General features: G+C 46.0%; 1 protein-coding gene across 1 annotated transcript in view; it reads left to right on the forward strand.

Annotated features, from left to right (window-relative positions):
• The first annotated feature begins 951 nt into the window (after nucleotides 1-951).
• The window catches only part of xpo4 (exportin 4), a 103,907-nt gene continuing 81,231 nt past the window's right edge, over nucleotides 952-23,627 (forward strand). Inside the window, exon 1 of the mRNA XM_055636982.1 lies at nucleotides 952-1,049. Within this exon, the coding sequence (XP_055492957.1) occupies nucleotides 984-1,049 (66 nt within the window). The 5' untranslated portion in view covers nucleotides 952-983. The remainder of the gene's footprint in view (nucleotides 1,050-23,627) is intronic.

The raw sequence follows: 23,627 nt of genomic DNA on the forward strand, positions 1-23,627 counted from the left end.
GGGGGGCCGATGATGTGCTGGCCATGGTTGTGTGCATGTGCAGGGGGAGGATGTGCAGGCCGTGAGGAGCGGCGGAGAATGGAGACCCGGTGGCCCGGACACGGATACGGATGTCGGGCGGAGACGGAGAATGACAGAGAGAGAGAGATAGAGAGGGGGGCCCACTCAGAATTAAACGATAGGTGTCCCGGGTGCTTGCCAAGCCGGGCAAAATGGCATGGCATTTAGGTTGCCCGGCGTGACTTTAGGTCGCCATTGGCACCCGGGCAACCGTTAATTTCGAGCCCTGGACTATGTATAAACACTGCTGAAATTTCTACATGGTGTAACCAAAATGTATAAAAATTGACTTTATTAAAATCTGACATTGTGCACTTTAACCATATGTGATTTTTTTTCTATTACAAATCTCAAATTGTGGAATACAGAGGCAAATAAATAAATGATGGGTCTTTGTCCCAAACATTATGGAGGGCACCGTTTGTGTATTGTGTTTACAGGCCCGTTATGCTGTTCCAAATATGAATTCCAATTGTCCCCTTGTCGGTACATATAACCATTAAACACTCTTGACACACATAGATAATATATAATGAACAAAACAAAGTTAATAAACACAATACCAGTACAATACGAAGTGCTAACCCAGAGCTCAAACACTCCCGGGGTGATTCACTCGGTTGCCGTCTGATGATGGTCCACATGTGGGTACCGTCCATTCAGAAATCACCCGGAAACAACAAATAATAAGCGCGGCAGAGGTGTCGACATCTCACACGCATTGTTTGTGTTGTCTGCGGTCCCCGAGTCCTGGCTTGCGATCACGCCGACCGCCTGCGACCAGGCCCGACCAGGCCCGACCCGACCCGGCCCGACCCTCGGCTTTCGTCAGCCCCAAAGATCTTCGAGCCCGGCCCCGCCGGCCGGCCGACCCACCCACAACCCCCCGCGCGGCGCGGCGCGGCGCGTCACCGAGCGAGACCATGATGGCGGCTCATCATGCACCAGAAGTGATAGCACAGCTGGAAAGCGCAGCCAAAGTTTTAATGGTAAGGGTCCGCTTTCCTCTCGGTTTCCTCTCCCGCTGGCTGGGCTTAGCTCCGGCGGCTCTGGGGTTCAGGGGGCTGGCAGGATGAGGGGGGAGTGAAAGGCCGTGCGTGGCGTAGTGCCCCAGACCTGGGGCTTCATTAAATTTTCCACCCAGGAATGCCCTGAGCTCTACTCACCCCATCTCATCCCTGCCTGCCCAACTTCTCTTGTGTTTATTCAAGCGTGGCGTGACCTACACGTCTCTTTAAGAAGACACATTAGATTTAAATGTCCAAGTATATCGTTTTCACTGGTTATCGCCGTGGTTCTTCCTTTCCCTTAATGATATGTTTTAATTTGGATGAGTTGGAATACAGTGTAACCCGACACGCCAGACCGGTATGTTTTGCTATCTTTTGTGCACAGTGGGATTATGATGGATGAATTAAACTTCTAGTTCTCCAGTTGAGCTTTAAAATGGCGTGTTAGTTCAGGTAGTTCTTGGTGATACCCCCTCAGGTACACCACAGTGATGGTTAGGAAGAAGTAAAGATGTACTGCTTTTATATTTTAACGCTGAATTTAATTTATTCATTGGTACAAAAGTTGTGAAATATTCATTTACATAATATTAAATCATAAAGGTACCTTTTTGAACCGTTTAGTATGAATTAGAATTCAAAGTAGATGAATAGTTTCCTTTACTTTTGAATGAGGGAGAGCAAACATCTTAGGAGCACATGCTTGTGACACTCATTTGCTGCATGGTAACAGTCTTTATAAAACGCTAAAAAAAAGATTGAAATTAATGCAGAATGAACATATTATTTATATATTATAAAAGTTATTGTAAGTTTATGGATTGTTTTTTTAGTTGACCGGTTTCTTTCCTACCTTGCCATCAGGGAGAGATTGAATTGTGCATATTGTTGTTCATTCGCTAGGCCTTTCTGAATTGCCCTTTGGGTAAACTATTTGGGTGGATTATTTGATTATTTATTTATTATATATCATTGTTTATTTTCCTGTGGCCCCTGTTAGTTTAGGGCCAACTGTGATGTTTAATTATGTATGAAGGAACTGCAGATGCTGGTTTAAACCAATGATAGACACAGAAAGCTGGAGTAATTCAGCAGGTCAGACAGCATCTCTGGAGAAAAGGAATAGGTGACATTTCTGGTCGAGACCCTTCTTCAGGCTGAGAGTCGGGTGAAAGGGAAACGAGATATATAGCCGGTGATGTGGAGAGATATAGAACAAATGAATGAAGGATATGCAAAAAAGTAACATTGAGAAAGGAAACAAGCCATTGTTTGAATAAGGGTCTCGACCAGAAACGTCACCCATTGCTTCTCTCCAGAGATGCTGCCTGTCCTGCTGAGTTACTCCAGCATTTTGTGTCTACAGGCCATTGTTAGCTAGTTTATGTGCTAGTTTATGTTTTGGGACATCAGGATTGTGAAATACACAATTTAAATGCAGATCCTTTCAATTGGCATTTAATCACATGTAATTGAGAGTATGTTTCCTTATTCTGGATTTTGTGAAATTTGTCAATTATTTGGAGGCCTGGAACTGCCTAAAATCAGTACGATTATTGCTACCTACGAGTACAATCCTGGATTAAGTACCGAATGCATACAATAGCCCACTGAGTCCAAATGTAAATTGCCAGGGTTTTGGTACCATTTTCAAATCCCAGCTGCAGCTGGCTATAAAGGCCCGTTGCAGCCATCATCACCTCCACCCGAATTGCCAGCAAACCATTGTTCCTCTCGTTCAGCCTTTGTGCCGCGGGGAGTGCCTCTTGCAGCCGACCTTGAGTGGAAGATAAAGACCCCTCCGTTTTACGGGGATCTGCAACACTGAATATTTCAATATAGTTCCTGAACTGACGAATTACATTTTTTCAGAAACTTCTTTAAACATCCTTTGACCTTTCTTGCCCGATCTTTCTTCTGCTTGAAATGTCGCTCAGATATCAATTAAAATTGTTTAGGCTAAGTGCATGTGTACAACTAATTTAACACGAACACTGATCATTGAAACCACCCTTTTAGCTGGTTTGTTCCTCGTTGCTATTATGCCATTAAAGTACACCAGCACAAACTTTAATTTCCAACACCCGGAATTCTATTATATCAGGGTTGCCTTGCTGTACTTCCACTGCAAGGTTAAATTGTCGTATATTCCACAAAAACCTTTTTATAACCATACCATAACCCTCCATTCCCTTCTCATCCATATGCCTATCCAATTTATTTTTAAATGATACCAACGGACCTGCCTCCACCACTTCCACTGGAAGCTCATTCCACACCGCTACCACTCTCTGAGTAAAGAAGTTCCCCCTCATGTCACCCCTAAACTTCTGTCCCTTAATTCTGAAGTCATGTCCTCTTGTTTGAATCTTCCCTATTCTCAAAGGGAAAAGCTTGTCCACATCAACTCTGTCAATCCCTCTCATCATTTTAAAGACCTCTATCAAGTCCCCCCTTAACCTTCTGCGCTCCAGAGAATAAAGACCTAACTTATTCAACTTTTAGTGAAGAATGGATTGTCCCTCAGTTTTGAATTCTAGATTCCTGGACTTATCAACACTACTTTCTGTATTGGTTTATACTTTAAGTAACAGTTGGCACATGACTTTTAAGTAATTTTGGATTATCTAAGAGCCACCACTGTTATGCTTGTGACTTGGAAACTGGTTCATCTGGTTCTTAGACTTTAGTTGTAGACTGGTTCCTGGCTTGATTTTCTGGGACTTGCACCTCTCTATTATCTGGATCTAGGATCTCAAACCTCTGCAGCAGTTCTCAGGGTTGAAATACAAGGGTAAAATCAGTATCGTACTGATTTTATTTGTCTGTGACTAATCTCTGAAATATGACATGAAAAATCATCCTCATCAGAGGCTAGTTTCTGGTTTACTTATGAGAGTTTAATTCTAGCCACAGCAATATTGGACCATCATATTTTCTTTTATTGCTGGCAATTAATAATTTTTCTACTAGGATAGTACAATGGTGCAACAATCCAAGTTTGATCCTGATATCCAGTGTTACATTGATTTTGCGTGCATCTATGTGGCTTTCTCCATGGTGCTTTGGTTTTCTCTCGCATCCGTTACAATTGACCACTGCGAATTTGTCCCAAGTGTACATGGGTAGTGAGAATGTTAAACTGAGTTCTTTTGCCAGTCTAATTCAAGAAAACTTGATTCAAACCATTGCTGCTGTTGAAATCAATTCTTTATTCGGTGCCGAGACTAATCTCTGAACCTTCCAACACTCCAGGGCAGGTCCAAAGAGCTAGTAACCAAAGATCCTATAGTGGACCCTATAGGCTCCTCCTGTGAAATGCAATCGGCTGACGTGTAGTACGCTACGGAGGGGATCCTGGGCATTTTCCCCCGCCCATTTTAGTAACCAGAACCTACCCGACCCGACCCGACTCGTAGTGTAATCGACGTTGCGGGGGAACAGTTTGTGTGTGTGATATAGGGTTAGATTCATAATTCTGTCAGTTCATACTTCTGTTAATTCTTGTCAAGAATAAAATTTGACTCTGGTAATTGTCTTTTTTAATATTTTATAAAATAATTTATTTTTAAATGGCTCATAAGCTGTGTTTGAGTTGATTTTGTAGTAACCGGAACCTACCCGACCTGACTCCCAGGGTAATCAACGTTGCGGGGGAACAGTTTTTGTGCGTGATATAGGGTTAGATTCATAATTCAGTTATTCATACTTCTGTTAATTCTTGTTGAAGAATAAAATGTTTATAAACACACATTCATGAATGTGATATAAATGTATATAATCATATAACACACACAATTATATTTTTTCTGATTTTTATATCTAATGATGAACTTTATTTCAGACTAGACATGGGACATTAAATAATAAACCATGCAACCATATAACAATTACAGCACGGAAACAGGCCATCTCGGCCCTACAAGTCCATGCCGAACAATTGTAAACATTGTAAACCTCCCCGTAACTTCACACACACTAGGCCCTATCCCACCCATCAACTCTCTCTCTTCCTCCCCCCCCCCCCCCCCTCCTATGCTGTGGACCCTTAACCCACCAGCCCCCAACCCCACATCTCTCCCCATGCTCTCTGCACCCCGGCCCCAACCCCACCTCTCTCTCTCTCCCAAAGATCTTATAGCGGAGCTCTGCTATAAGATCTTTGCTCTCCCCCTCCCCCGGCCCTACCCAACCCTCCCGCGCCACCACTACCCCACTTGCACTACTCCCCTCCTCTCCCCCCGCTGCCCCGGGCCGCACACCTCCCTCTCCCCATTGCCCCGGGCCGCGCACTCCCTCTCCCCGCTGCCCCGGGCCGCGCACCTCCCTCTCCCTCCCGCTGCCCCGGCCGCGCGCCTCCCTCTCCCCGCTGCCCAGGGCCGCGCACCTCCCTCTCCCCGCTGCCCAGGGCCGCGCACCTCCCTCTCCCCGCTGCCCCGGGCCGCGCACCTCCCTCTCCCCGCTGCCCCGGGCCGTGCACCTGCCCTCTCCCCGCTGCCCCGGGCCGCGCACCTCCCTCTCCCCGCTGCCCCGGGCCGCGCACCTCCCTCTCCCCGCTGCCCCGGGCCGCGCACCTCCCTCTCCTAGGTTCGAGGCCTCCCCGCTGCCCCGGGCCGCACACCCCCTCTCCCCGCCTGGGCCCTAGGCCTCCCTGCTGCCCTGGGCCGCACACCCCTTCTCCCTGCTGCCCAGGACCCCTTCTCTCCGCTGCCCCGGGCCGTGCACCACCCTCTCCCCGCTGCCCAGGGCCGCGCACCTCCCTCTCCCCGCTGCCCCGGGCCGCGCCCCTCCCTCTCCCCGCTGCCCCGGGCCGCGCACCTCCCTCTCCCCGCTGCCCCGGGCCGCGCACCCCCCTCTCCCCGCTGCCCCGGGCCGCGCACCTCCCTCTCCCCGCTGCCCCGGGCCGCGCACCTCCCTCTCCCCGCTGCCCCGGGCCGCACACCGCCTCTCCCCGCCTGGGCCCTAGGCCTCCCTGCTGCCCTGGGCCGCACACCCCTTCTCCCTGCTGCCCAGGACCCCTTCTCCCCGCTGCCCCGGGCCGTGCACCACCACTCCCCATTGCCCCGGGCCACGCATCCCCTCTCCCCGCCCAAGTCAAAGACTTGCGAAGATACGGGAGCGGAAGCAAAGATCCGATCTTTGGCCAGAAGCAAGATGACGGAGGCTGGTTGCTAAAATGGGTCCTATAATCAATCATGAATCTGCCCATGACCGTACTACGTGTTTTGCGTAGGAATGGGCCATCTTGCTCTGCTATAAGATCTTTGCTAGTAACTTTGGTACAAACTTAACGCATTATATAGGTATTAGACAAGATGAGGCAAACTATTAACCAATCATTATGGTTTACCATACATTAGCTTATTTGCATTAACCAATCAACTAAATCCTTTCCAGTGATTGATAACACGTGTAGTCACGTGATTTTCCCTTTTCTGGCCTCTTTACAACCCTTTGTTTGCCTGCGGTTTAACTTTACCCTCTTTGTTCAAAATCATTTTATTTCAATGAAGTAAAACCACAGAAATATAAAATCAATTCTCAGAGACCACCGCTCAGAATATAAAATACACATCACACAGCAATCACACAATACATACACACAAAACATATATTTTCACTTTTGGAAAAGAAAGTTATTTCTAAAACTTCAGATTTAATCAAAGTCTAATACTCACAATCCTAATTAAAACACAATACACTTCACAAATAATTTCCCTACAACTACATAGTTAAAATACAGTTACTTATGGATTACAAAGATTAAATATTAGTTTTGCCCCATTCTTACAAAGTGGTAAAGACTTAAGTTATTTCTAATCACACAATTCCCAACTCCAAGCATACAAAGGCCATATACACTTGATAAATTATAATTGCTTCTTACCAAGCTTGGGTCTAGTTTAATTCTGAATTACAACCTCCCCCTTGCTCATCTCTGGATGAAAGGAATGTAAGGCCTCTTTACGACTTCTTACTAATAGCATTCCACACAGCAAATGGAAGATTACTATATGCAGACCCCAATCGTTTGGGGTAGATCAAAACAGAGTTACTTTTATCAGTTTTCTATAAACATAAGAAATCACCCTTATACAAAGGTCACATCACCTATGCCTATTTCCTTTGCTCCATAGATGCTGCTGTACCCGCTGAGTTTATCCAGCATTTTTGTGTACCTTCGATTTTCCAGCATCTGCAGTTCTTTCTTAAACATCACCTATGCCTTATCTCTTATCTCAACATAAATACATTTAAACAGCACAAACCAAATCACAGACTATTATCTAGCCTTGCTGTCTAAGACCCAACATAAACAACCATAAACCCTCTTTGTGACACACTTGAGCTCAGAGATGTGTCACAAAGAAAGAACAAATGGTGCCTATGTCCTGGGAAGAGACCCCATTAACAACCTATACTCTAAACACCAAACTAAACCCAATACAACTTCTGCCAGTGTTATAGCTGCTTCATAGCAAACAAAGCTATGCCTATTCAGATCAACATTTCCATGTTATAATAAGCCATCTGTTCTTCTGTGTGTTTAAGAGGGAACTGCAGATGCTGGAGAATCGAAGGTTACACAAAAAAAAGCTGGAGAAACTCAGCGGGTGCAGCAGCATCTATGGAGCGAAGGAAATAGGCAACGTTTCGGGCCGAAACCCTTCTTCAAAAAGACCTCCCGGTGGCTCAGCACTTCAACACCAAGCTGACCTCCCGGTGGCTCAGCACTTCAACTTCGGTGAGACCAAGCGGAGGTTGGGCGATCGTTTCGCCGAACACCTCCGCTCGGTCCGCAATAACCAAGCTGACCTCCCGGTGGCTCAGCACTTCAACTCCCCCTCCCACTCCGTCTCCGACCTCTCTGTCCTGGGTCTCCTCCATGGCCACAGCGAGCAGCACCGGAAATTGGAGGAACAGCACCTCATATTCCGTTTGGGGAGTCTGCACCCCGGGGGCATGAACATCGAATTCTCACAATTTTGTTAGTCCTTGCTGTCTCCTACCCTCCCTCAGCCCCCCTGCTGTCTCCTCCCATCCCCCAGCCTTCGGGCTACTCCTCCTTTTCCCTTTCTTGTCCCCACACACCCCCGCCACCGATCAGTCTGAAGAAGGGTTTCGGCCCGAAACGTTGCCTATTTCCTTCGCTCCATAGATGCTGCTGCACCTGCTGAGTTTCTCCAGCTTTTTTGTTGTTCTTCTGTGTGTGTTCTTTGTACTTTATTACTTTGTGGGGACATGTATTTCTGAAAACCCCAACTCCAAGCCCTTCTCTTGCAACTTAACATAAGTTCCTCACACAAAAGTTATTATCCAAGCAATTCTATTATATAATATTTCCTCAAGAAGAACCAATTACATGTGAGGGAGGTTTAGGGAAATAAATGGGGGGACGGGGATTGATATAATTGCTCTGAGAACTGACTGACTTCCTATGCCATAAGATGAGAAATTCTCCAGCCCTGTGCAACATTTTCTTTTCTCATATGCATGTACATTTTGGCTACCATTCCAGACCTCCACTTCTGTTCCCATTTTGTGTCTGAAGGGTCTCGACCTGAAATGTTGCCTATTCATTTTCTCCAGAGATGTTGTCTGACCTGCTGAGTTGCTTTGTGTCTATCTTCATTTATTTGCCTTTTTGTTTGTCTTGGACTCCTTATTGTGCCTTTCATTTCATCTCACTAGGGAATTCTGCTTTCCAATTACGATCCTAACTCTCTTTACTTAAACTTCATACTCTGCAGCTGTGGTTGCAGACATAACTGCATCCAGGAGCTTTTCATGTTCTGGTCCATGTTGATTCATTTCCTCTGGTGTGTGAGCTCACTACTCTCTTCTGTAGCTCTCCGTCTATGTAAACGTCCTAACATTTTTAGCACATTGCTTCTCTTTGAATTGTTACTTCTAATGTTTTCCTTGGCTCCCATCAATTCCCATATAGGTGCTGCCCATCTTGTATCAGTTGTATTAAAAGCCAAGGACAGTGCCATGAATGTGGGGCGGCACGGTGGCGCAGAGATAGAGTTACTGCCTTGCAGCGCCAGAGATCCAGGTTCAACCCTAACCACTGGTGCTGTCTATACAGAGTTTGTACATTCTCCCTGTGGCCACGTGGGTTTCTCCGGGTGCTCCGATTCCGTCCCACACTCCAAGGACGTACAGGTTTGTAGGTTAGTTGGCATTGGTAAAACTTCTAAATTGTTGCTAGTGTGAAGGATAGTGTTAATGTACGGGGTAATCGCTGGTCAGCATGGACTTGGTGGGCCGAAGAGCCCGTTTCCCCGCTGTATCTCTAAATAAACTAAACTATTTTTCACCTACATGCTTCATAGATGGTGACACAAGGGACTGTAGATGAGGGAATCTTGAGCAAAACACAAAATGCTGGCAGAATTCAGCAGGTCAGACAGCATCTATGGAGGGAATGGACAGATGATGTTTCGGGTGGGGACCCTGCTTCGTCAAGAAGAGTCCGAACTCAAAACATCGCCTGTCCATTCCCACCGCAGGTGACTGGAATTGAGCTTTGTGCAATTATCAGGGAACAGCACACTTATGATGGAAGTATCATAATCATACTTAATTAGCCAAGTATGTTTTGCAACATATGAGGAATTTGATTTGCCATACAGTCATACTAATAAAAAGCAACAGAACACACAAAATACATTTTAACATAAACATCCACCACAATGACTACTCCACATTCCTCACTGATGGAAGTCGGCAAAAAGTTTAATTTCTTCTCTTTTTGGTCCTCCAGCGGTCGGGGGCCTCTAACCTTCCGTTGACGGGATGATCTTACTCCCGTAGCTGGCGGCGGGCCTCCTTGTCGGGGCGATCAAGCTCCTGCATCAGGGGTGGGGATCTCGGCTCCCCGCGCCGGACGATCTACCTCGGGTCGGGGCTAGTCGAGCATCGTGCGGTTTTGGTGCTTCCCGACTCGGTCTCTCCCGAGACTGCAAGCTCCTTGATGTTTTAAAGTCCGCGTCGATCCAAGGCAAGGAATCGGCTCTGATGGTAAATCCACGGCCCGCAGTGGGGCTCAAATTCAGTCCCGAGCAAGGCCTCCAGCTCAACGATGTTAGGCTGCAGAGCAACCGGAGATACGACCTGGAAAATGATCACATCTCCGGCAAGGAGATTGGAAAAAAAAGTTTCCCCTGATCCCTCCTACCCACCCCCCATATAAAACAAACCGGAAAACATTAACGCAAACCTTTTAAACACACTAAAAATATTTTAAAAAACTAATCGGGGAACATCCCACTTATGATAGAAGTATGATTATTTAATGAAACTGGCAGTGTGGCCAGGACACTGTCAGGAGGAATTCCTGGACTGAGGTTCTGGTTCTACATTGGTCGATTGTGAACCGATTGACTGGTTCCGTTAGGATGCTTTGGACACTTGATCAAATGAATGATGTCATGGTCACTTCACCTCTAGGACTATGCCCGATCCACCTTTGTAAGAATGTCTGAAGCTGAGTGGTCCTGTTGAAACCTAAACTGGTCATTGGAGATGCAACTTCCATCACCTTGCTGATGATTGAGGGTAGACTGTTGAGGTGCTAATTGACTATATTTGATTTGTGCTCCTTTTTTGTGAAAAAGGGCACATGGTTGGATTCATATCGGTGGTAATGCATTGCTGGAAAATGTGCTTACCACGAAACATAACTATACTCTGATCTTGTGCTCTTCCGGTTTCCGCGGTCTTTCTATTTGCGCAAAAACGATACACGATAGCACTACAATTTTTCGCCAGCTCGCTCGCCGTTCACCTGTGCTGCGAGTGCACCAAGTTTTGTTCCGATCGGTGGTCTATTGTAAAAGTTAGCGAGGTTTAAAAATCGTTAAAACCGTGCGTGCGCAGATCGATCTCCTCTCCTGCCAATCAGCGCTGCATGGACAGGTCTCTTCTCCTGTCACTCCGCGGGACGGTCCGCTCCTTCCTGCACCATCGCGTCTTTACTGGAGCTGAGGATGGCCGGAGGAGGTTTCCAACTGGACACAATTTTCGGAGGGCCCGGTGATGTTGCCAAACGGAAAGTGAAGAATCTGATCCCAGCGGAGGAGAGCAACCAGCGCCCGCCGTGAATTCCCATCACACCGCCAGCTCCAGCCCCTTCCCCTCTGGTCCCTCTTGCTGACTCCTGCCCCTCCTCCCCTGTGATATCCCATACAACCCGTCTTTTCTCCAAGCTCAGGCCACCCTTGACTCTCACACGGACATTGATTCCTACACATCCTCTGTTCTGGACTTTATAACTCCACCATCAATAGTGTCACCTCCCTCAAACGGGTGACCATATTCCCGAATCAGAAGCCTTGGATGAACAGCGAGATCAGGCTACTGCTGAAAGCACGGGACACCGCTTTCAGGTCAGGTGATGCTTGAGCCTACAGTTTATCCAGGGCTAACCTGAAGAGGGGCATCAAGAAGGCCAAGCACTGCCATAAAGTCAGGATTGAGGAGCACTTCAACAACTCCGACCCCCGACGTATGTGGCAAGGCATCCAGGCCATCACGGACTATAGACCCACCAACACCACCCCCACATCCAGCGACGCCTCCTTCCTTGAGGAGCTTAACCAATTCTATGGCCGCTTCGACAGGGACAATCTAGAGACAGCCATCAAGGCTGTGCTCCCTGCTGATCACCAACCCCTCACACTCACCCCCTACGACGTGTACGTGGCACTGAGTAGGACTAATGCACGTAAGGCTCCTGGCCCTGACGGCATCCCCGGGCGCGTCCTCCGGGCCTGTGCTGCGCAGCTGACAGACGTCTGGACTGACATCTTCAGCATGTCACTTGCCCAAGCAGTTGTCCCCACGTGCCTTAAAACCACCTCCATCGTTCCGGTGCCAAAGCACTCCACTGCTACAAGCCGTCAACGACTTCCGCCAAGTTGCACTTACCCCCATCATCATCACCAAGTGCTTCGAGAGGCTGGTCCTGGCACACCTCAAAGGCTGCCTACCCCCCACACTGGATCCCTATCAGTTTGCCTACTGCAAGAATACGAGTACGGAGGGTGCCATCTCAATGGCACTTCACTCCGCCCTCTCCCACCTCGACAACAGAGACACTTATGTAAGAATGTTGTTCATCGATTACAGCTCAGCATTCAACACCATTATACCCTCTAAACTGATCACCAAACTCGGTAACCTGGGCATTGACCCATCCCTCTGCAACTGGATACTGGACTTTCTAACCAACAGACCCCAGTCTGTTAGGTTAGACAAGCACACCTCTTCAACCCTCACCCTGAACACCGGCGTTCCCCCTCCTCTACTCCCTCTTCACCTACGACTGCACACCTGTGCATGGTACTAACACCATAATCAAGTATGCAGATGATACAACGGTGATTGGCCTCATCAGCAACAACGATGAGTCGGCCTACAGGGAGGAGGTCCAGCTCCTAGCAGCATGGTGTGCTGACAACAACCTGGCCCTTAACTCCAAGAAGACCAAGGAGCTCATTGTTCACATCAACGGGACGGAGGTGGAACGTGTTTCCAGCTTCAGGTTCCTGGGGGTCAACATCTCCGATGACCTCTCTTGGACCCACAATACCTCAACTCTGATCAAGAAGGCTCACCAGCGTCTCTTCTTCCTGAGGAGACTGAAGAAGGTCCATCTGTCTCCTCAGATCCTGGTGAACTTCTACCGCTGCACCATCGAGAGCATCCTTACCAACTGCATCACAGTATAGTATGGCAACTGCTCTGTTTCCGACCGGAAAGCACTGCAGAGGGTGGTGAAAATTGCCCAACGCATCACCGGTTCCTCGCTCCCCTCCATTGGGTCTGTCCAAAGCAAGCATCTGCGGATGGCGCTCAGCATCGCCAAGGACTGCTCTCACCCCAACCATGGACTGTTTACCCTCCTACCATCCGGGAGGCGCCACAGGTCTCTCCGTTGCCGAACCAGCAGGTCCGGGAACAGCTTCTTCCCGGTGGCTGTCACTCTACTTAACAACGTACCTCGGTGACTGCCAATCATCATCACCCCCCCCCCCGGACACTTATTATTATTTATTCAAATCATTTGCTATGTCGCTCTTCCAGGGAGATGCTAAATGCATTTCGTTGTCTCTGTACTGTACACTGACAATGACAATTAAAATTGAATCTGAATATGAATGGTCGGCTTCTCGGGTGGAGATCTTTCATATGGGCTGGGCTGTGCCTTACTTTCGGAATTTTTCCATGTGTGATATCTGGCACAGTTTGTTCCTGGATAAAATTTTGATAGCAGACGTAAAACCAGTCTGACTAAATTCTTAACATATTCTATGATAATTACTTTATTTTAGTTGGCCAGTAGATGTAAATCAAGGGTAAATCAGTCCTTTGGTCACATCGCAGAAGCAAACCCTTCGTCCCATTGAGATCATGCCAAACATAAAGCACCCATTTTTATATATTTAAAAAAGGACACAAAGTACTGGAGGTCAGGTCAGGCAGCATCTGTGGAGAACATGGATAGGCTCGTTGTTTTGGGTTGGGACCCTTCTTCCCCCTTCTGGCATCAGCCTCATTGACTGAGATCTTGCGGTCATCTGGCGCTGTAGGAGACAGTGAAGGTACATTGTTCTGCCTCTCGAAGCAACCATAAAAAGCTAATCTGGGAGAATTGTGCCGCTGTTACTTGAGCTACTTGTTTTCACCTTGTACAAAATTGCTTGCAAGTCCTGCCAGTTGTTGAGCATCCATCCGAGCTTCCATATTAATTGAAGATAGACACAAAAAGCTGGAGTAACTCAGCGGGACAGGTAGCATTTCTGGAGAGAAGGAATGGGTGATGTTTAGAATCGAGACCCTTCTTCAGACCTTCCAGATTAGTTGCCTTGATAGCCTCCTGGGGATTGTATCTGGACTTCTTGTATGACTGGATTGCCTAACTTCAAGATCTGATCCTTGGTAGATTGCATATCTTCTGGTTCATCTAAAGCTTCTGGTATGGGAACACTCGGATGGTGTTTTGTGGGAACAGTCTCCTCTATTTCATTTGTTGTGAAATCAGTAACTGACATATTTGTTCAGGTATGTTACTGAGTCCTTAAACATCACCCAACCAAATGAGTCCAAGCAGTCACAAAGTTGCTCTTCCACTTCCTCTAATCAACTCTGTTAAATTCTCTTCACCTGAGCTGTAGTCTTCAGTTGCTGCCTGTATGCAGGAAAAAGGAAAATTACCAGGAGGTATGGTTTTTCCCATGTGCAGGAAAGAGGTATTTCTAGTGGCGGAGAATACGCAAACTTGAGAGAATGCTGTCAAATTTTAAGAAATTGAGTAGACTAGCTGACGATAATTGACTTTCTATACTCCAGTCAGTAAGGTTTGCTTGTGTAATTTTTTTTTTAATGTTAAAAAAATGTTGAAGATAATCCATAGAGATAATAGCATTAACACTGGAAAGTGGCCCATGTAAACACTGTAAAAGGAAGAATAGTACAGAGCTAGAAGGTACACAAAAATGCTGGAGAAACTCAGCGGGTGCAGCAGCATCTATGGAGCGAAAGAAATAGGGAATACAGGTGCACAACCTTTTATCCGGTGTTCCGGAAACCGAAAAGCTCCGAAAACCGGACATTTTTTCCAGGATGTCGTCTGCACACCAAAGCTCGCGTTTGGCGCCAAACTTGACCCGAAACGACCCACGGTCAACCCAGATCTGTACTACTGTAGCGGCTGCCTCCTCCCCGGAGACCGGGGAGAAACTTAAACATCTGTAAATCATTGCTTAAATGTTAGTCAGTTAGTTTGGAGGGGGGGGGAATCTTTAATTCTTAGTCCCCTACCTGGTGCAGTAAGCTCCGGAGCGCTGTGGCCACCGACTCCCAACATCGCGGAGCTGGGGCTGCGGGCGTCCGGCCGCGGGTGGCGCCGGTTGTAGCTCCGACCCCGGCAACTCTACCCCTGGCTGCGCGGCGCTCCAAATCCAGCGCCACCTGTGGCCGGACGCCCGCAGCCCCAGCTCTGCGATGTTGGGAGTCGGCGGCCACAGCACTCCAGAGCTTACTGCACGGCGACCCGGTAAGGCATTGCCCGCTCCCCGCCTCTCTGACCAGGTAGGGGACTAAGAATCAAGTTTTTCCCCCACCCCCCCCCCACCCCCCCCCCCCCCCCCCCCCCCCCACATAACATAAAATCCCTCCAAACTAACTGACTAACATTTAAGCAATGATTTACAATGATTCCCCGGTCTCCGGGGAGGAGGCAGCCGCTCCAGACTTTTCAAGCCGCCCGCGCTACCTACCTAATCTACGCTAAAAATCTTCCATTCCGAAATCCGACAAATTCCGAAATCCGAGAAGTGTCTGGTCCCAAGGCTTTCGGATAAAAGGTTGTGTACCTATAGTACAGAGCTGGTTGTCCTGAAACCATGACACAAGGGTTTCGATTTCTTTCATGTCTTCAGCTCATAGTTGTTGTTGATCCAGGGGGCAATAGTGGTATCATCGGCAATCTTAATGATTGAGTTGATATTGTATTTTGCCACACAATCGGGGTATACAGAGAGTAGGGCAAGGGACTGGGCACACAATCAGTGAGGATCATTACTGATGGTCATTAAGGACAATATTTTATGAACAATTCTAAGTTACCAATGCCTGCCAGCTGGGATGTCCAAAGGCCAGTTGAAGATGAAGGAGCCAAGGTCTAGAAGTTTAGGGATGAGTTTATTCAGTATTATGAAGGCTGAGCTGTTGTCAATGAATAGCATCCTGAATTGAATGATATAGTTGTATTCGCATTGAAAGGATCAAATAGTGTCAATTGTACCTTAGCGAAATTCCACTGTCAGAGATTGATTTAATTGCAGTTTAGTGGATTGAGACACCCTTTGAGATTTAATAATCTGACATTTCAGATTTTAAAATAAAGTAATATGTGGAGAGGGCTGATAGCTTGGTGGATACTTTGAAATGCATAACTACAATGTGGGTGTGAGAGGGTTATTTATTAGTCTGATCCACAACCTTTATTTGCAGTACAGGCTGTAGATCAGAATGCAAGGTGAGAAGCGCTGTTGTCTGGGATGCATGGGTGTGGGATCAGAGCTACAGTTGGGATAAGTGGACAGTGAACTGCCTTCACAGAGGACATGGATCTGCACTCCACCAATATTTATTGGCACCAAGTGTTGCTTGCACTGAACGTTAATCCCTTTGTCATATATCTGTAGATTGCTCGATTGTAATCTCATATTGTTTTTCCGCTGACTGGTTAGCACATAACAAAAGCTTTTCACTGTACATTGGTACACATGGCATTAAACTAAACAAACTAACACCAACAAAGTACATGAAGCAGCCTTTATGGGACTATTTGTTGAGGAATTGTTTGGGCTTTTCTATCTATTTTCTTGGAATAAATGATGCTTACATTTTGCTTATCAAATTATCGTTGATTTATTCAATTCAAAATATATTGCCAACCATTTATTCGAATTTGTGTAAGTAACTGAGTAAATGCAAAGTCAAAGCCCTTGAGCAGTAATTATTTGCTGTCATTAAATTCATAGTGACTCAATTTTCACACGGGTCATTCTCCATTCGGGCAGAAATTTCAAAAGCTTGATAACATGTACCACCAGATTTAGGAACAGCTTCTTCCCTACTGTTATCAGACTACAGAACAGTTCTCCCATACCCTGGCGTGTAGACCTGGTCTTCCAACCTACCTCATTGTGATCCTTGTACTGCTATATATTGCTACTGGACTAAGTGGGACCCGTTGGGTCCCAGCTTCACACGGGAGGGGTGGTCCCCCAACGCAATATTCCATCTCTCCACCAATTCCAATATTGCTGGCCAGTGGGGTGGGAAGGTGGGGGGCTTTCTGGAGTGCTAGCATGGTGTTGTGGTCTGAAGCGACTGGTTTCCAGAGGGCTAGTATGGACATTGTGGGCCAAATGGATTCTTGAGCTGGCAGCTCAGTCACAGAGACCACTCACTCACTCACTCACTCACACACAGTGGCTTCTGCAGTCAGCGGCACTTCTGCAATCAGTGTGACCTCTGCACTCACCGGAAATTACGCAATCAATCAGTGCGACCTGTCGACTAAGCGGAAATCACGAAATGAGCACAAATACATTCGGACCTAATAAATCATTTATTCCTTCCAAACACAGTCGGACCTAATATGGCATTGTAGTTTCAAGCAAAGGCAGGGCAGCAGGCCAAACAACTCATGCCATTGTCATTAAGGGCTAACAAATCATTCATTGCAAGTACATTGCAGACTCGTAGTTCAGTTGATTCACAGCTTAGAATGAGAGTCGTGGCCTCTCCCTCGCGATCTTGCAGAGTGACTGTGTCACGTCCATGCATCCGGGGTTTTATAGTCCTGCCCCCCCCCGGAAAGGGCGCTACCTTCATCGCAGTGATTGACAGGCGAGAGGATCTCAAGGTTTTTTAAACACCCAATAACTTTTTTCTTTTTTATCGATGAGAATAATCCTCGGGGCCTGCTCAGCGGAGGTGGGCTGAGATGGCCAAAATCATAGCGATATATGGTAGTGTTTTTTCTAAAATCAATATACAGCGCAGGCAAGAGCGTTGCTTTAAATCAAAGTTGCTTTCCGATCCATTAGGGAACTTTGAGGTCTATCTCCATCTTGCCTCTCACACACACACAAATACACATTTATATATATAAATGTATGTATGTGTGTATGTACATATGTGTATATATATATATGTATGTCAGGGCTTTCACTTAACTTTTTTTTCCTGTCGCCAGTCGGGCATCCTCGGCAGCGTTTTAGGTTGCCAAATGACAGTTTAGGTGGTCATTTAAGACGGTTTGCATGATGCGTGCGATCATGTGCTCGGACGAAGTGCACAATTACCAGTCGGAATTATGCTCAATGAAGCATTCACATATTATTTCTGCTTCAAATAAAGTCCCAAACTAAACATATTCACCAATCAAGGCTTGATATATAGGAAGAAGGGTTTCGGCCCGAAATGTTACCTATTTCCTTCGCTCCGTAGATGCTGCTGCACCCGCTGAGTTTCTCCAGCATTTTTTTGTGTACCTTTGATATATACCACGATGACATGTAGCAAATTACAATACAGTATATTATCTCTTTTTACACGTTGCAAAGAATGCAATTTCTATTATTTCTTTCCACTTCCAAACAAAAATCTGGTTGGATTATTCAGCGTATGATCAACCTCGGTGAAAGCAAACGCAGGCTTGACGATCGCTTCACACAACATCTCCACTCAGTTCGCAATAAACAACCTGATCTCCCGGTGGCTCAGCACTTCAACTCCCCCTGCCATCCCAATCCGACCTTTCTGTCCTGGGCCTCCTCCATGGCCAGAGTGAGGCCCAGCGTAAATTGAAGGAGCAGCACCTCATATTTTGCTTGGGCAGTTTGCACCCCAGCGGTATGAACATTGACCTCCAACTTTAGGTAGTCCCTGCTCTCTCCTCCGCTTCCCAGCTCTCCCTCAGCCCACTGTCTCCCCCTCTTCCTTTCTTCTTCGTGCCCCCCCGCACCATCACGTCAGTCTGAAGAAGGGTCTTGACCCTAAATGTTGCCTAATTCCTTCGCTCCATAGATCCTTCCTCACCTGCTGAGTTTCTCCAGCATTTTTGTCTACCCATTCACACAAGTTCTGTTATCCCACTTTCCTCACCCATGCCCTACACATTAGGGGCAATTTTACAGAGACTTGTTAACCTACAAAGCCAAAGCGTCTTTGGGATGTGGGAGCAAACCCACATGCTTGCAAAGAGAATGTGCAAATTCAACACAGACAGTGCCCGAGAACAGGATCGAACACAGATCTCATGCGTGTGAGGCAGCAAGTCCACTAGCAGTGCCACTATATTTCTTTTTTCCAACACACAAAAAATTATACGGTGATAACTTTGGTTACTAAAAAAAAAAGAAACTATCCATTTTCAGTCTTAAATCTCTATGTGACGATATGTCCCCCTTTACAGCTACTGTATGTTTTAATTCAGTTGAAGACTATGGGGCAGTACATTGGCCATAAAGTTGCTGCCTAAAATTGCCAGAGACCCGAAATTGATCCTGAATATGGGTGCTGTCTGTATGGAGTTTTGTTTTCTCGTTTATAACATTGTTTACAGAGTACTATGTTTACATATTCTGTTGTGCTGCTGCTGGGACTCTCTCATGTCCCAGTCTCTCTAACTGGGACATGAGAGGATAAAATACTCTTGATTTACGCCGCTAATGTGTGGGATAGAACGAGTGTATGGGTGATCGGTGGTCAGCGTGGACTCGGTGGGCCGAAGGGCCTGCTTCCACGGTTTATCTTTAAATTAAACTAAAAACAATAAAACCAGAGGAAATCTAAAGAAGGTTCTCTACCCGAAATGTCACCCAATTTCTTCTATCCAGAGATGCTGGCTGCTCCATGGAGTTCCCTGCACAATTAAAGCATGGAATAGTCTTCACCCTACCATAGTTACCCAACCAGACGCAACTAAATTTAAGGTAGCTCTTTTTTTCCCAAGAACCCTTTTTTGCTTAAGTCCAAGTCAAGAGACAAGAGAGGTTTATTGTCATGTGTCCCAGATAAGACAATGAAATTCTTGCTTGCTGCAGCACAGCAGAATATGTAAACGTATTACAGAACAGGAGATAAAAGTTCAGTGTGTCTATATACCATAGACCATATATATATATACACAATAAATAAACAGATAAAATGCAATAGGCTGTTATTTTTCAGAGTTTGGAGTTTGGTTGTGGTGGGTCCACTACAGTTTAAATTCCATTTGGAATATTTTTGGAGGACCAGGAAACCAAGAAGCAAGAGTTACTCCAGGGAGTTTCTGCAGCTCCAGGGAGTGATTCTGTGTTGGTTTTCAGCGGTCGCGGTGAGGCGGCGCATGTATAAGGCGGCCTGCCGTGCCAACGGATGAGGAGCGAGACCCGGACACGGATTGGGGGGCGGCGACGGAGAGTGACAGAGAGAGAAATAGAGATAGGGGGCCCGCTCAGAATTAAACGATAGGTGTCCCGGGTGCTTGCCAAGCTGGGCAAAATGGCATGGCTTTTAGGTTGCCCGGCGGGACTGTAGGTTGCCATTGGCACCCAGGCAACCGCTAATTTCGAGCCTTGATCTCTGGAGATAAAGGATTGGTGTCATCACAGGTCAGGACAAGGGTCGTTAGGTTTTGGCGTCATTTTCAAAGTCCAAGTGGCTTTCAGTGCAGTTGGCCATAAGGTCTGTTGTCCTGGTGGCATAGCAGGTTCAGCCTGGCCAAGCATAGTCGTTGGTGTCCACCACCGCTCTGTACCACTACAGGCCGTGTCCAGTCTGCGCACTCAGTCTACTGGAGCGCCATGACCCAGTCGAGCCCCAAGCAGCTGCAAGGACTTCAGCCACTGCGTCGGTCTGGATCTTCACATCAGCCAGCGAACCATTGCTCTCTCCTTGCCTGGCCACCGTTCAGCCTTTGTGCTCCAGGGGTGCCTCCTGCAGCCGACCTTGAGACTCCAGTTCCTCTAACCGACCCTTTGTTCTTTGTGTCTGCCACCATTCCATCTTCACTTTCTCCACTCTCCTCTCAGCGGCTCCCTCTAGAGGGCAGGATTTCAGTAAGGAGGGTAGAAGAATATGCCAGGACATCACTAGGCATTACCCAAAAGTGATCTGACACCTGGTGAAGCTGTAGCACAGGATTACATGTCAGTTTATTAGTGGCAATAGCATGCTGTAGATAGAGTTAAATGATTCTGCAGTCAGTGCATCTGATTGAGCTCTGAAAAGTGGTGGATCGTGAATCAACTGATGGAAAGAGAATGCTAACTTGGTGATGATGATGTACTTAAATATACAAAACACCAGTGCCCTGCAAGGATGCATTCACAGCCTGTTGCTATACTCCCTATACGCTCACAACTGTGTGGCCAAATTTTACCCAAACTGCATCGAGCCACAAGAAACTGCAGATGCTGGTATCATTAGCAAAAGATTATGGTGCAAGAATTGTCAATAGTCAATTTTATTCGTTCACCATGCCACCAGAACTTAGCAGGCCAGGCAGCATCTGTGGAGGGAATGGATATCTCCCCTATACGGTTCAAGTTAAAGCTCATCTTTGAGAAAGTTTTCATTTTGCATCTTGTTTTATCTTTGGAACTGTACTGGCTCTTCCAATAGTTCCCATGTTCCCAACCAGAAACACTGCTGGGAATATTTTTCATGAGTACATTTCTGATGCTGCAGATTGCCCATAGCTTATACATGCCCACTTTTGTGCTGCCAATCTGTTCTGAGTTTGCTTAATTGTTAATGCCACACAAGGTGACAGGGATGTTTTTAAGGTGGAGATTGACAGATTCTTGATTTGTAAGGATGTCAGGGGTTATGGGGAGAATGGGGTTGAGAGGGAAAGATAGATCAGCCACTTGATGGGCCAAATGGCCTAATTCTGCTCCTATAACTTATGTCCTTGATGTAAAGGTATGACGGTTTTCACAATGACCTTGTGGTGGTAACTTCTACTAGTGCTACTGTAGAAGGATGCAACTGCCGAATGGAAAATTCTTGAGTAGGTTTGTCACCTCGTGTTAATTTGCCTACTACCTGCTGCATATCCTGTACGGAATCTGCATCCATCTGGACTCTTCCAGTTTGGTCATTAATGGTGACATTCCTGGAAAGGCACTGATGCATTCACTGAGTTTGGGTGATAGCTGATAACAAAGTTGATGTTACCCTTTCCATTTTTGACCTAACATTTCGTGACTTAATGGATACTGAAGCCTAATGCCATTGGCTACTATTGTGCTGCCATCTTTGGTGGGACAAAATGTACATTCTCCTCATACACATCTTGTGATGAAGTCTGGTGTATGAATCTGTGGTAGACATGAGTGCTGGAGTAACTCAGCGGGTCAGGCAGCATCTCTGGAGAAAAATGATGGGTGATGGGTTTGGAACCCTTCTTCAGACTGACTGAGTCTATGGGATTGATTGTCTGACTGTTGCTTCTCCAGGTGTGCAGAGCTCTAATATTATAAATGCTAATGCAGCAATGACTTGGATTATTAAAAAATATAGTACAGGTACCACATTTCACATCTATGAGTTTCCTAAAATTAATATTAAAATCATTGGTTATCCTCCACTTGTAATTGTGTTTTGATAACCAGTATTTTTAAATAAAATCATACTTTGCCAGTTTGGTTTAAGTACTTCTGACACATGGAATCATTATTTATACGTTGATATTTGATTGTTTTTATGAAAGAAACTGGATTGTATCAATTTTCTTTTGAAGTTCAGTACTTTACATCAATTAGAATTTGTGTCTTGTATCTCCCTTGTTTATACTTTCACAAAATGGCCGATGTATTTCTGTGATCTAATTCCATGATTGATGGGTGCAGCCTTTGTTGAATTTGGGTAGTTTATTGTGGGGCATCACAACTGAATGTCTGTTATCAACTGACTTGCATACATGTGCTATCTAGTTAGAGACACTGGATGGCAAGCAAGAGTTGCAGATCCAAGTTAATAGTTGCAGCTGTAAAGAAGGGTGAAGGTAGCTGAGGAAGGTAGGAATAGTGAAAAGTTTTATAACTGCATTGTCTGTTACTGTAGCTAAGCATCACTCTCATGTGTATTTTTGTAATTTGAGGGGAGGTAATATTTTAGGATTGTTATCAGAAAAACTAATGGGACTAAGCCACAATTTTATTTTAAAAATTTAAACACTCCACATGTTTTAAAGGTTGAGCCTTTCAGCTATTGAGTTGTTGACAATAAAGCTGTTTTGAAGCTTGGCATTACAAATTGCAGCTGAGTCGTGGCTGTATTGAAATTCACTTTTTAAATTGGAGATTATTCATTGAATAGATTCATAGCGTTAAGGTGAGGGACAACATTTAATGGAGGTGTGCGGAGCAGGTCTTTTTACACAAAACAATGTGTGTGAAATGTGCTGCCTGGGATGATGGTGAAGGCAGATATGATAGTGGTATTTAAAAGGCTTTTCGATAGGCATATTCAAATACAGGGAATGGAGGGAAATGGATCATGTGAAGGCAGAGGAGATTTGTTTAACTTAGCATCGTGTTTGGCATGGACATTGTGGGCCAGAAAGCCTGTTACTCTGCTGTACTGTTGTACGTGGGAATATGGTTCCTTTTAAAATTCTTATTTAGAATCCAGAAAAATTGCAAGGAAAGGCAGCATTTATTGCCCATTTCTTAATCTACGTTGAAAAGAAGGTTTTACGTTCCCACCTTGAATCAGTACAGTTTTTTCATGTTAAGGTACATTCATAGTGTGGTTGGGAAAGCAGTTTTAGAATTTTGATCCAGTGACAATGAAGTGCTGATCTGAACCTCTTTAAAGTTCTAACTTTTACATTTACCCCTGCCCTTTGCAGAATATTTTGTATACAAGTTTCAAAAATGTTGTTTATATTATGAGATAATTAAAGCTCCCATGTGTGACGGATACATAAAAAGCAAAGTCAATGAGTAAAGCACATTGGGTTGTGAATCAAACCAA

This window comes from Leucoraja erinacea, chromosome 6, assembly GCF_028641065.1.
Source record: "Leucoraja erinacea ecotype New England chromosome 6, Leri_hhj_1, whole genome shotgun sequence".
Taxonomy (NCBI): Eukaryota; Metazoa; Chordata; class Chondrichthyes; order Rajiformes; family Rajidae; genus Leucoraja; species Leucoraja erinaceus.